The sequence below is a fragment of the Notothenia coriiceps genome, unplaced genomic scaffold (genome assembly GCF_000735185.1).
Source record: "Notothenia coriiceps isolate Sejong01 unplaced genomic scaffold, NC01 NC01_scaffold00037246, whole genome shotgun sequence".
Lineage (NCBI taxonomy): Eukaryota > Metazoa > Chordata > Actinopteri > Perciformes > Nototheniidae > Notothenia > Notothenia coriiceps.
Window position 1 is genome coordinate 14139050 of NW_011369947.1, and position 14840 is coordinate 14153889.

At 41.1% G+C, this 14840-nt stretch overlaps 1 protein-coding gene across 1 annotated transcript; it reads left to right on the forward strand.

Annotated features, from left to right (window-relative positions):
* Nucleotides 1-6362: 6362 nt before the first annotated feature.
* On the forward strand, nucleotides 6363-9759 carry LOC104965881 (myeloid-associated differentiation marker homolog). The gene is made up of 2 exons (XM_010794916.1): nucleotides 6363-6467; nucleotides 8694-9759. The coding sequence occupies exon 2, from the start codon at nucleotides 8811-8813 to the stop codon at nucleotides 9660-9662; it is 852 nt and encodes a 283-aa protein (XP_010793218.1). The 5' UTR covers nucleotides 6363-6467; nucleotides 8694-8810; the 3' UTR covers nucleotides 9663-9759.
* Nucleotides 9760-14840: the final 5081 nt, after the last annotated feature.

Here is a 14840-nt window from a genome sequence, read left to right on the forward strand (position 1 = left end):
GTCGTCAACCTAAGTCAAGCAACACGACGTCGTATGTTATTTCGTTTTTAGTTCGAGAGCGGTGGAATGGAGAGAGAGAGAGAGAGAAAGAGGAGATCGACGATGTTAATTCTGTGACGGGGTGAGACAACGGGGTCTAAAACTCTCTTTTTCGTTGGTCGGATACCTTTTGTTACGGGTTTCTTCCGTTGTGTATAGTACTACAAGACACTGTAAAACTTTGGTTTTGATTCCGAGTTTGCACATTCTGAACCTGTGTAAGAGTGAGAGAGAACAAAACATTGTCTTAGGTTTTAAATTTTTTTCATAAATTTTTTTTTTTTTTTTTTTTTTTAGGGGCTAGGGCTAAAAAAACAGAGGGCTCAGGTTAGGACAAAAAAACTTTTTAGGAGCGAGCGCGGACGGCTAGGGGCTAGTCCCACCTAGCCTAGCCTGTAGAGATTAAAGGTGGTGAGGAATGTGGGTGAGCGTTATATAGACTGTAGGAGCCAGAGCGAGAAAACAATGAACTATCTATGTTGACATTTCTAAGGGGAGAAGTGAATAATCGACAAGACACAAAAGTAAATAATGAGCGAAGAACGTAAATAAGGGAAGTCTATAACGGGGAAGGGTGACGTTGATGGGGAACTCTGTTCAAGTTTTACAAAACAAACAACACACGATTTTGAGCGAAGAGAGGCGAGCGCGAGACTGTAGCACTGAGCCTCGCGTTTCGCAGACGGCGGGTCGTCTTCTCTCGGCTAAGACCTTTAGGGACGACTGCCATGTAGCGGAGTCTATTGCGGTGTTGGGAGGTTACGGAAGAAGGACAGTCCGGTGTTAATTTTAGAGTTTTTGATCCATTAATATAACTTTTTTTGAGATATATGGGGCTGGTGTCGGAAGTACAGTTGAAGTATGGTGTTTGTTGATAGGGTAACAGGTGTTCTTTACGTGTTTTGCTTGTTGGTTGTTGTGGGGTTGGCTCCAGCGCGCTAGCAGGTTCGATGTTTTGTCCGAGGCCGTATAAGCCGATGAGTGTACGAATCACAATCTTTCTCGCGGCCGACGTGCGTGTACGCTCGTTCGTTGTACAGTTAGTGGCTGTGGTCACTTCTTGGTCTCGTAGGCTTACGTGGTCGGAGTTGGCGGAGTCTGTATATATAGTTTCGAGAGGTTTTTTGACGTTTTTTTTACCTTTCTATTATATCAGTTTGAACTATCTAAAAATGTTAAATTTAACTGCACTTCAACTCACGTGCGCGTATCCGATTACACAGCTACCGATAGTTTCTCTAAGATTAAAGTCAACATCCTTTTCCCATAGAAATAAAGGGAAGAAAGAAGGATGTTTTTAGGATATCATAATTGTTCTTGAAGCTATATCCATGTTGGATAGAATATCCAATTTAAATAAAAAAATAACCTTAAGGGACAACTTGAATGCTTTTTTTCTTTTTTTTCTCTTAATGCATTGCATAAAGATCGGATCGGGAAAAATCGGTATCGGCAAATTGTCAAAATCAAATGATCGGAATCGGATCGGGAGCAAAAAAAGGTGATCGGGACATCCCTAGTGGGAATATTATAAATTGCACGAGAAGCAACAAGAAAAGCAAGCAAAGGGATAACTCACCAAGCAGCAAAAGGGCTGAAGCGAAAGATGGAAAAAGACAAGTAAAAGGGAGAAAAGAGAGAGAAGAAATTCAGCACGAGGACCAATATTCAGTTAAAACGACACAGAAACTGAATCCAAGTCTCACCCTTTATACTCGTACAGATTGTAAGAGTGTTTCGCAAAGACACACAGTATAAATAATGAAGTGAATGATATTATTCCATCCAATGAATGATTAGCAGAACACAGCTAAAGGTATTAATTCATCCATAAATGGGTTTGATTACTATGGTCTGGAGATAATCAGCTGCTGCAACATGGAGCCAATTAGCACTGGAATCCAAATTCTACAAATAGTATAATAAAAGCTATATTAGTAAAACAATATCTTAACTTGCAACTTTGAAAATATACCAGGTGTTTAGAGAATGAGTTGGCATGTAAAACAGTTGCACAGCATCAGACAGAAGAAAAAAAAAATAGCAATATGAACATAACACCTAAGATTTTGGGAAACTAAGATTGTTACACAAATAAATGGATGCTAATTGATCATGACAATGGTTAGTAGATGTTTCCCTGTAGAGAGTCTCTGAAATAACAGCCATTGAGAAATCTGCTGCCACAGCTGTACAATCTGTAAGCGTCTCGTTATTAACCCCAAACCCTGACTCTTTCTGGACAGCTGTCCTACCTGAACGGACGGGCGTTTTTCTTATTGGCTGCCCGGCTGTCACATGACACACACAGACACAGTGGTAGGCACAAGCACAAGAACACACACACACACACAAAAAGTTGACAGCAGGAGAAACAGCAAAGACATATGATCAACACAAAGATGCGTCCACAGAAACACAGAGGTGAATGTGGCGATGACTGACAAACGAGATGAAATACGGTGCATTAGGTTTTAGTATTGACAAAATAAACACAGCAGGTGAAGAGTCACAACACGACATATAAGCAACGAATAGGACGGATCTCGATTCCCCCTCTTAACCATGAACCCTGAACTCTGAACCTTCAGGGACTTAGCAGCCACTTTGCGACATATGTTACTGTGACAACGCCAAAACATGTTACATCAAAATGTGGGTTTGGGATTTTTTTATTTATTTCACGGCCGAGGCATTTAGGGGATCGGCCAGGGTATACGTTTTTAAATGTTCCACTGCACACTAGATTATTATTTTTTATACAGATGAAGCATGTTTGATTTTGTTTCAATGTTAGCACTGTTTGAACCCTTGTGTTTTAACTTTATTTTCCTTTTTTTGAGTGATTACAGCAGCTATGTGTGGTGATATATGCATAACATATGAATTTCAAATATTGTATTATTTAAGTATTTATTTAAATGAAGTGGTAGGTTAATAAACTAGGTGTATTATATAGCCAATTATTGCATACCACTTATTTAGCATCTTAAACCCTTGTTGATGTAGCTGTTTCTTTGTAAATATAGGAATACCAGCACACCAAAATAGATATGCCACTCCTCTTTGTTTACCTTTTTTTGTAATGCCTCAGGGCTGGCCAATCGTAACCCTGTGTTTCACGTCACCACGCTGTGAACTAGGTGACAGCGGTTTCAGGAGTATCAAATTAAGAGATGTCATAAAATGTGCATTTGCTTATCTTTGGTATTGAAGAAACAAACATACGTGACTGTGTAAGTGAGTTAAAGGTTCAGACACCTTGAGTATGTTAATTATTAGTCCTAGGGCTTTATGGTTAAAGCTCACAGCACGTGAAATTGTTCATTTAGTTGATTTAACATGCTAAAATATGCTTAATGTCTGCGTGGGCGGCCACAAGCATTCCAACATTTGAAAGAGGACGGCCTTACACCTTTTGTACAGTTATGGTTACAGAATCTATCCCCATCATTCACTATATTTTGGTAAATCATCTGTCAAACCAGTGACAAAACATAGGTATTGGTATTGTGATAATATAGTTTTCTCATAAACAATGTTGGGATTATATGGTAGGAAATAAATTAATGTTTAAGAATGAATTCTCAGGCTGCTACCATTGTCATGCATACATTATTTTTCCCTTTTTCCTTGTCCAAAGAGCAGCTTTCTCACCTTCCAGTAAACAGCCTGTCTGACTAGTTTTTCCAGAGATCAGACTGGACCTCAGTGTCATCAGGAAGCACTACATAGTTAAGCAAGGGATTGAGATGTATCCCTAGAGTGTAGCGGATTTGGGGCTCGTACCTGTCCAGCGTGGAGGTGGGTTGGCGGAGACTCATGTCTGTAGCCTTGTGACACTCCTCTGCTTCCTGGTGGGCTATCAACACTGTCACTGGGCCTCTTTTATCATCATCCCCATCATCGTCTCTTTCCTCTTCAGTTTTCAGTCCACACAATGGGTCTCTCTGTTGATCAGATCTTCAACTGGGAAGCTGGTTCAGATCAAACAGAGTGTTCCTCATGTTCCCATTCACTCCCAGTGGGTTCAATGTGTCAGTAGGACTTTAAACAAAAATGCTGCTAAAACTAAAATGTCCTCAGCTTCACTAGGTCACATTAGTGGTTCAAACATAAATACTACACGGCTGTTAGTGGCTTGATGCTTTAGAGTAAAATGGATAAAGGACAGTCTACCTCCTCAAAGGTCATCAATCATGAATGAATGGCTGATATGTCTCGCTATGCACCAGGAGGTCAACAACTCCCATGCCTTTCAGTGTCTGTCTACTGATAATTACTGAACAGATATGTTCAAAAAAACTTATTTAACAAGCATAGCTGGAGTCTCGATACCAGCACTCCATCATCTTGGTTGATATGTAGTGACACCTTGCAATGAAATTACCAAAACCTTAAACGCAGTCAGACTTGTTGTTTACATGTGACTTGTTTACACCCCACACAATCTAAGCAATACTTTAATGTGGCACGTATTGTACTCATATGCTTTCTTGGATCGGGTTCAAATCTAACATGAGTGTTATTTTGATAACAATATTAAGTGTACTGGTGTGTCTGTGGCTTACAATTGCAAACAACACCATTTACAAAATAACGCACTTTTTTTTACAGTACATTAAAACACAAATCCAACACGTTTTCAACTGTATCTTGTAGTCTTCAATGTAAACAACAACCTATGATTTGCTATGCATTACTCGCCTATGAGCTAGATAGCTAATTATCAGATTAGCCGGCATTAGCTAGTACAGTCACTGGGCTTATAAAAACGAAAGCAGAATAAAAAGTAAAAGGTGCACTTATCTAATCAGATGACTAGGCTATAGTAAAATCAAAGCACCTTGATAAGACGACTATACAATCACTGTTGAGACCTAAGCGGCCTGCTATTTCCAGCTAGCGTTAGCTTCCTGAAGTGAGCTCTACGGAAGGCCCGAGTTCAACCCGCGGCATGGCGTTGGTCCTGAGGCCGAGCGAAAGCGCCGTGGTTTCGGCTTTCACCTGCGCCAACGAGTCGGTCCTTCGGAGGTAGCTAGCTAACCAGCTATGTCTGCAAGGTGAAATGCCAGCATGACTACAACTGCATGCGAAGATATGGAGGACGAAATGGTCGAGATAGTGTCAGCCAATACGAATTTCAGCTCGATATATATCCCCAGACTCTCGTTTTAGTGCAAATGTCTAAACACTAAAGCTGCATGTTAGCCAGCTAGCTAGAATACAATCCAGTAAAAAGCTCCACCTCAGGTCCTGATTTCCCCTAAAAACAATTCAGTGGTAAACTCCGAGGGTTGGTTCTCTCTGTCTTGGTCTGCCAGAAGTATCAGGGGTTGTCGTTGCATATATGTATATATGTTTTTCTTTTTGTTTAATCCTTAGTTCTTGGAATAATGATCTCTGCTGTGTTGTTATCCTGATGTCTTGACTGGCTGCTGATCCACCACCATGTTCTCAATGATCATACGGACAAACAGCGCAACAGCGGCCTCGTCTGGATGGACTGCGGTACTGCAGGACGTTGGCCACAAAGATAGCCTGCAGTAAACATTTTTACTTTCATTACTTTTGTTTATAAAAATATGTATTATGTTATATTTTGTATGTATCTTTTGCTTTATTTCATTCTTAAATTGAGCCCCTGTCACGAAACATAATTCCCCCCCAGGAGAAATTAAGTATTCTGATTCAGATTCAAATTAAAAGAGAAAGTCTACAGGTCTTATTTAGAGGATTTATAAAAAAAATCTGCTTTGTTCAGTTTTATTTTTAAATGGCAGGAAAAATCTTCATGTAAAATTAAGACTATATGAATATTAAGAGAATCCATGTAAACCCTGTGTATGCTTTGCATTCACATGTTTGATGTCCTTTTTCATATTGTGTATAGCCTAATTCTTATTCCTGTTGCACAATTTGTGTAACAATAATTGAAAGCGCCTTCAAAAGGCACAATGCAAATTAACAAAAAAACAGTGTTTATTTGATCATTTTATCTCAATAACCTCTTTGGACTGCATAAAGTGTTCTTTAATTGTATTTTTAAATCAGAATTTATTACGTTTTTGAGTCTGGTTGTGCTAAATAAATTCCCAATTTTGGATCAAAAAAGTATATCTATCTTATAAGAAGCGGATGGTACAGCAGCAACATGACATCATCAGTCATATTTTGGTTTAGTCTCTCAGAGTAAAGGGGTTTGGCATATATATATATATTACATTACGTAATATGAGAAGATTTGCAATGACCCTGTACAGAGGCTTGGAAAGGGGTTTCAACACTTTACCAAATATGGCCAATACGGGGCGTGGGATCCATTCTGCTGCTGAGACTGGTATGAGTGGAGGAGAGATGCGCGGTTTAACAAGGAACTTAAGCTTTAAAACAATAACCTGAAAGACAACTCCGAGCCAATAAAGTCGGTAAGTTGAATCTTTAGACTTCCTTTCCGTCAGATGTTCGGCAGAGTAGAAGTTTTCAGGGTTTATTATTGTCTATTATAGGAGAAGCGAGCTGATATCAACGGCTGGGCGCGGTATGTCCGCTATTTGGAACGGAAAGCCTCTTTAAGTGCCGGCTATATTAGGCTTTTTTTTATCCCTACAAGTAAACGTATCTCATCTTGTTTTATTATAACGCTGCTATGTCTTACTACGGTCTGGATTCGCTTAAAACATGATTAAAAAAGAAAGAATGTAAAATAGTTGTGGTATGTTACTTTTAAGAAGCTGTGCATGTTCCCAAATCTCAAGCTAACTATAGCCTATAACATTTAAACTACAGTGATACAGGGTAGCATTCAGGATGGTTTATATAAGATCCAACTCTCAGGCATGCATGGTATGTAGGCCTATGCATACTATCAAACCAAAAAATACACACCAAAGTCTGGTTTCCTGTTGGCAGGGCATGAGGCCACACAACCACTGTTCTAATTTATCTCAGGTATAAACCACAATCTCTCTCAGAAAGGAAACTGGGTGACCAAGTTAGTTTTAACTCATATATTTCACCATAAATCGAAATACAAGGGATGTGGTAAAGAAGATGTAAGGTTGATTTTTTTAAATGATCTATCAATATGTGGGCTGTATTTTTTGAACTTCTTGATTCCTAAAGTGATTAAAAGCATTTGGATTGTTTTGCTAGTGTGGGTTCCTGCAGATGTGCCATTAGCTCAGAGCTGCGTCCTGTGTATGATGACGAGTCATTAATAGAACAGGAAGCGTGGTAATGGAGTTAATGGCTAAAACACAAATTAGGTTTGCAATTTTCAAGTTAGACAGTAGGAACGAAGCTAATTTCTCTTTGAACAATGCACCGGCCTTGGACCTGTTGATTTGCACTCATGGCTTTTCAAGGTTATGTCTAACGGTCTGCATGTGAATCTCCATCACCAGGCCGAGATCAGTCTGTTAGATGCAACATTTAAAGTACTGCAACTCAGATTTGGCAGGGGCCTGGAGTCCCTGCAACAAAAGGCACATTGCCTCCCTTCAATATTCCTTGAAAGCAAAAATAATTGTTACCACGTGTTAGAAAAAGCCCAATTCTTCTCCAAACGTTGAAAGAAAGCTCCCGCCCCTTTTGGAGGTTTCGCCCCCTTTTTCCCATTTTTTGACATTTTCCCTATGTCACCTTATCTTATAAACACCTGGGAACTAGACAGCAGTTTGATCTTTAAACAGCACGTGGGGCACAGTCGAAAGATAAAAATGGGTTTATTTTATTGATATGAAGCATGTTTCTGTGACAGGAAAATTCAGCCATCATGTCTGTGCATGACTATGGAAAACCTCATGCTGTTGGCTCTACCCTAAAACAACCTGATGCAGATTTATTTGTGCTTTGTATTAATGATATCTATGAAAAAGCAGGTGGCTCCTCATTGGCAACAATAAGACATTCTATCACTTTAAATGTCCTTCAAAGCTACTTCAGTTCACCCCTTTTCAAATGTTATTGCAGCTCTCAGGCCTGTTTAACCTTGCCTATCTTGTACACACTGTAATGCTGTCTGAGGGAGAAAAAAAAACTTCACTTAAACCACACTTGAGGTCACCAATATCAAACTGTAAGTGCACACTGGAGTTTACTCATACTTCGCATTTACTCTAAGGGACTTTCCAGCTCCTTTGCAGACACACTTCCACTTCCTGTATACTTTATCTGCACAGGTTACAGCTTGAACAGCTCTTGCATTCTTCAGCTTTTACAGGGCTTGAGTTTAAGTTTGCAAGGACATGTGAGGAAGGGATGAACGATTCCAGAGACCATTGCAAATCTGTCATACTTATATACAAGTTAAAGGAACAAACAAACAACCAAAATTGAGTAACATTGGTGGAGCAGTAGGCTACCTGTTTATTGCACATCTTGGGCAAGATTGAAATATTGTGTATTTTTTTGTCCTTTTTTGGTAAATTATAGTCTTTTTACCATGATTTCTGATTGTTACAATTTAACTTTTCCCATGTTCTCTATTGTTGATATCAATGTGTGTTTTGGTGTATTTGGCCATTAGCATGTCTTCCTCACTTTGTTTCACTGCCGTCAAGTCTGAAATAATTAAGCAAACAAGGTTTTTAAAATCAAATACAAATTGGCTTAAACTTAATCAAATCACTCTCTTTTTTGTCTTTCTGCAGAATATGTAACAACATCTACAGAGTGTGACAAGCAGCCAACACAAGAGCTAAAATTCAGTATTAAAGACTCACCTTCAAGAAGCCGCTCTCCATTCCTGACTGACGTGACGTCCCATAATGCCACTCATCGTGCTCCCCACCTCCCAGCGGCTATGGGTGCGCGTAGCCGCCCTGCTGTTCACCTGCGTGGCGTTCAGTGTTGCATCACACGGCGGCAATCTGTACCACGGCGGCATGTCTGACTGGTGCATCTTCTGCTGGGCGTTCAGCTTCGCCTGCACCCTGCTGGTCCTGCTGGTTGAGGTGTTCGGCCTCCAGGCTCGCATCCCGGTGTCCTGGACCAATTTTCCAATCACCGTGGCCTGCTACGCCTCCCTCCTCTGCCTCTCGGCTTCCGTCATCTTCCCGCTTTTTTTCCTCAAGGACCAGCGATTGAATGGCGAGGTTCGCGGCCATCGCATCGCCGCCACCGTCTTCTCCTGTCTGGCGGCGGTGGCCTACATGGGGGAGGTGAGCCTGACTAAAGCGAGGCCGGGAGAGGTGGCGGGGTACATGGCGACCGCTCCCGGCCTGTTGAAGGTGTGCCAGACATTCGTTGCCTGTATCATCTTCATCCTGATCAGCGACCCCGTTTCGTACGACCGCCACGCCGCGCTCAAGTGGTGCATGGCGGTGTACTGCATCTGCTTCATCCTCTCCATGGCCGTGGTGGTGCTGTGTGTAGGCGAGTGCACCGGCTGGCTCCCAATCCCCTTCTCCAAGTTCCTGTCTGCTTACGGGCTCCTGGCGGTTATCATGTACTTGACGGCTACCATCATCTGGCCCGTGTTCCAGTTTGACAAACAGTACCACCATGGAGGCCAACCGTCGTCGAAACTCATCGCAGTTGCCGTGCTCACTGCCCTCAACTTCCTGCTTTACCTCGCTGACCTGGCCTACACCGCCAGACTAGTGTTTGTCAGCGCCTGAAAAGAAAAGAGATAAAGAGGGACACATTCGGTGACATAAAGCAGAATTTAAGATGCTAAAAGCTTGTGTGGCCTTTTCGAAAAAAAATATTGCATTTCTGACAAAAAATGCAAAACCTTTCCGTTTGGTGTCTAATGTAAAATGCTGAAATGCAATGTCCCGTTTGTATAAAACTCACCTACATTATGTATATATTTACATTTTTGCAGCGCTTTACCTTGAATGTGAATTGACCTCTACTAAATGTGCAACACAAGTATATAGAGGAAAAGTGGGATTTGACAAAATGCGTGGCAAAAAAAAAGTTGTAATGCTGGTAAAATCCAACAACGTCATCACACTGGAACAGCATAAGAGACATTTTTGAGGGAGATACATTTATTATTTGCTTTATTACACAGGCACTTCCTTGCATTACACCCTCACTAAGATTTGTTCACATTCTTCTTATTATATTTTGTTAATATAAGCTTTTTTTCAAGCATCAGTTTTTAAAGATTTGAAAGAATGTCATTTGAGCAAATGAAGTTTTTAGATGAACAAATATATTGATTATTTTTGAAGCACGCTATGAAATGTGATGAGATTGTGGTTACAATATGTGCCATGGCTTGAACATTGCAGCAATGAAGACTTGATATCCACCGCTTATTTTCTTTATTGATCGCTTGGTTTCCAAAATAAAATAAAATAGTGAAAAAGGTCCATCCAATTTCCTCAAATTTCCAGGTGTTTTTCATATCTTGTGTCTGAATATGCTAATGAAGCTATGAGTGCTTCCTGGTGTTAAGAAGCACTATCAATGCTATCAATCAATCAATCAATGTTTATTTATATAGCCCAATATCACAAATGTTACATTTGTCTCAGTGGTCTTCACAGTTTGTACAGAATATCAGTATGACAATACAACACCCTCTGTCCTTAGACCCTCTGTCCTTAGACCCTCTGTCCTTAGACCCTCACCTCGTACAAGGAAACACTTCCAGAGAAAACCCACAAGTTTAAGGGAAAAATAGGGAGAAACCTCAGGGAGAGCAACAGAGGAGGGAGTCCCTCTCCCATTAGTAGTTAGTTGTTAGTAGTTAGTGAGTTTAGTTACAAATTAAAAATATATCGGTTATAAGTGTTTACAAAGATAAACAGAGTCACCAATAGAAGTGTCAAAATGTCTTATATCATCTGTTTAGAATTGTGGAGACAGAGACTGGAGAGACAGAATTGTGAGACAGAGAAATCTAGGAGATGAAAAGCAGATATACCTTGGAAGAGGTCATCTATTATGGAGTGATCAAATTTCCCTATTTTACCCTCTATATGAGTCACTCTAAACGTTAGTCTCCTCACACTAGGGAAGAAACGGGTCCTGCCTAGTCTGCACGTTATCTACGGCACCACATTTTAACTTTTCTATTATGTAAACGTTGTATCCATCAGGTTTACAAACCTTTTGACGTTACACGCATATTATCCTTGCTACTTAGGTGCTCCCTATAGTAGGTCCTTGAATACTAGGTCCTGGTCGTCCGAGTTCTAGGTCGCTAGCGCTAGGTACCTGTGTCCTGGTGTCGTTGTCGTGTGTGTGCTAGTTCTAGGTCCCGAGCGCTAGGTAGTGTGTCCTGGCGTCGGTTGTCCTAGTAGGTACTGAGGCCTTAGGGCCGCATATATCTGTGGTTTTTCCTTTCTGTAAACCCGCTTCGACCCAATTAGCCTTGTACTCTCATGTGTCCATATCTGTCTCCTTCCTTCTTCATTCTACAGGGGGCTGTTTGATTCGGTACATAGTCGTTTTGATCCCGACTTAGATTAGTCGGGATTGATATTCGAAATAGTTTTTCCTTCCAGAATTCGCGTGAGAATTTTTGGTTTAGTAGCCACAGGACGGCGGGGCTTGTGGTTTGACCTTCGACTAAGGTGTTTTCTACCCTCGAAACTAATTCTTTTCCGAGACCGAGGGTAACATGAAAATCTTCAGATCCTTGTTGGTTGTTGGGACGTAAGAACCTTGCGGGTTGACGGGATCATCCTTGTCATCCCATATTACTAAGAAATTCCATTCTACCGCGGACGGGTAACTCCCGAAACATCCGCCTTCTTCTTAAAATTTAAGATAGAACACACCCTCGGTCACTTTCGTGATTACGCATAATATGTAAATCAAATACCACCTCGAAAAACGTACCTTTGTTGGTTTTTTGTGTTTACACTCTTCATATCAATTAACTACCTACTTGTAATTTCACATTTATCCTTTTAACAGTATAACGCTCTTTTTGACTTTAGGATCTCCTTGTCCTCTACCTTTAACCACATGAGTCTAAGTGCCTTAGAGTGTATCGGTGTTGTTATTTTGAAATGACTTCGCAAACTTGTTATACGTTCTCAACAGGAATTGAATAACGCTGTTCGAGTTACTTCCTTGTGTGTGAACTCCTCAAACATGTTTGTCCTTAGTAGAACATTTCCCAGTCAAACTTATTATTCCCATACTCCTTGTTGGTCTTTCTGTTATCGATTCTTTTATAGTGAGAATTTCAACGATTTATTAACGACACACACACACACACACACACACACACACAACCACACAAACACAACACACACACACACACAACACACACACACACACACACACACACACACACACACACACCACACCACACACACACACAGACACACACACCCCACACACACACACACACACACGGTACGTACACACACACCAGCACACACACACACACACACAACCACACACACACACACCACACACACACAACACACACACACACACACACACACACACACACACACCACACACACACACACACCACACACGTTTGACAACACGGGTTACGATTAAATTGTTATCACAAACGTGATATCAGCGAAGCTCCTTACACCATCTCAATGTAATCCTCGACATTTTCAAATTTGTTCCAAAAGACCCATTTTTTGGTGTATTGTGACCGTTATGTCCTTTGATATGGAGATGTGAGGTCGTCAGAGTAGGAAGACTGACAATATCAACACGTCTCGATGATAGTAAAAAACTGTTGTACCTCCCATTCAATTAGTCAATAAAGACGCAACCTTATACTTGTGCCGTGTTTTCAACGTTCTACGTCTGTACATTTACTTATTTACGAACCAAACTTTATAAATAAGAAGAATAGCACAGGTGTTTGGTACGTTGGAGGACTAATACGGGGGACGACCTCGCGTTGGGACGTGTTGTTAGCCTGGGGGGGGGAAACCGTCTCAAATTACTCTTCCCTGTCGTTACACAAGTCGACACCGACTTGGTTGTAGATTGGTTCGGGGACCATTGACTGACGGAACACCGTGTGCTATTCTTCTTCTTATAAAGTTGGGTTGTAGAATAGTCAGAATGTCACAGGACGTAGAACGTTGAATAACACGGCACAAGTATAAAGGTTGTCTTTATTGACTTAATTGAATGGGAGGTACAACAGGTTTTTACTTCATTGAGACGTCGTTGATATTTCCTAGTCTTCCTACTCTGGGACGACCTCACATCTCATATCAAAGGACATAACGGTCCACACACAAAAAAATGGGTCTTTTGGAACAAATTGAAAAATGTCGAGGATTACATTGAGATGGGTAATTTTCGAGTCTTTCGTGATATCACGTTGTGATAACATTTAATCGTTAAACCCGTGTTGTCAAGGTGTGTGTGTGGTGGTTGTGTGTGTTGTGTGTGGTGTGTGTGTGTGTGTGTGTGTGTGGGTGTGTGTGTGTGTGTGTTGTGTGTGTGTGTGTGTGTGGTGTGTGTGTGTGTGTGTGTGTGTACGTACGTGTGTGTGTGTGTGTTGTGTGTGTGTGTGTCTGTGGTGTGTGTGGGGGTGTGTGTGTGTGTGTGGTGTGTGTGTGTGTGTGTGTGTGTGTGTGTGTGTGTTGTGTGTGTGTGTGTGTGTGTGTGTGTGTGTGTGTGTGTGTGTGTGGTGTGTCGTTAATTAATCGTGAATTCTTCACTATAAAAGAATCGATAACAGGAAAGACCAACAAGGAGTATGAATAATAAGTTGACTGGGAAAATGTTCACCTAAGACAACATGTTTTGAGAGTCTCACACACAGGAAGTAACTCGAAACAGCGTTATTCAATTCTGTTGAGAACGGTATAAAGTTTGCAGAAGTCATTTCAAATTAACAACACGATACACTTAAGCATTAGACTCCATTGTTGGTTAAGGGTCAGAGGGACAAGGAGGGATCCTAAAGTCAAAAAGAGCGTTATACTGTTAAAAGGATAAACTGGTGAAATTACTAAGTAGGTAGTTATTATATGACGGTGTAAACACAAAACCAACAAAGGTACGTTTTCGAGGTGTATTTATTTAATATTATGGTAATCACGAAAGGTGAGCCGGAGCGGTGTGTTTCTATCTTAAATTTTAAGAAGAAGAGCGGGTTTGGGAGTTACCCGTCCGCGGTAGAATGGAATTTCTTGAGTAATATGGGGATGACAGGATGATCCCGGTAACGCAAGGTTCTTACGTCCCAACAACCAACAAGGATCTGAAAGATCTTCATGTTCACCCTTCGGTCTCGAAAAGGAAATAGTCGAGGGTGAAAACACCTTAGTCGAAGGTCAAACACAAGCCCGCCGTCTGTGGTATAAACAAAATTCCACGGCGAATTCTGGAAGGAAAAACTATTTCGAATATCAATCCCGACTAATCTAAGTCGGGGGATCAAAAACGACTATTCCGAATCAAACAGCCCCCTGTAGAATGAAGAAGGAAGAGAGGACAGATATGGACACATGAGAGGTACAAGGCTAATTGGGCGAAGGGGTTTACAGAAAGAAAACCACAGATATATGCGGCCCTAGGCCTCAGTACCTACTAGGACAACGACGCCAGGACACCTACCTAGCGCTCGGGACCTAGAACTCAAGCACCGACACGGACAACGACACAGGACACAGTACCTAGCGCTCAGGACCTAAACTCAAGCACCGACACCAGGACCTAGGTATTCAGGACCTACCTATAGAGCACCTAAGTAGAAGGAATAATATGCGTGTACGTAAAGGTTTTGTAAACCTGATCGGATACAACGTTTACATAAATAAGAAAAGTTTAAATGTTGCCGTAGATAACGTGCNAGACTGAATCTGCAATAGGTAAGCAGCTTGGTGTGAAGAAATCAA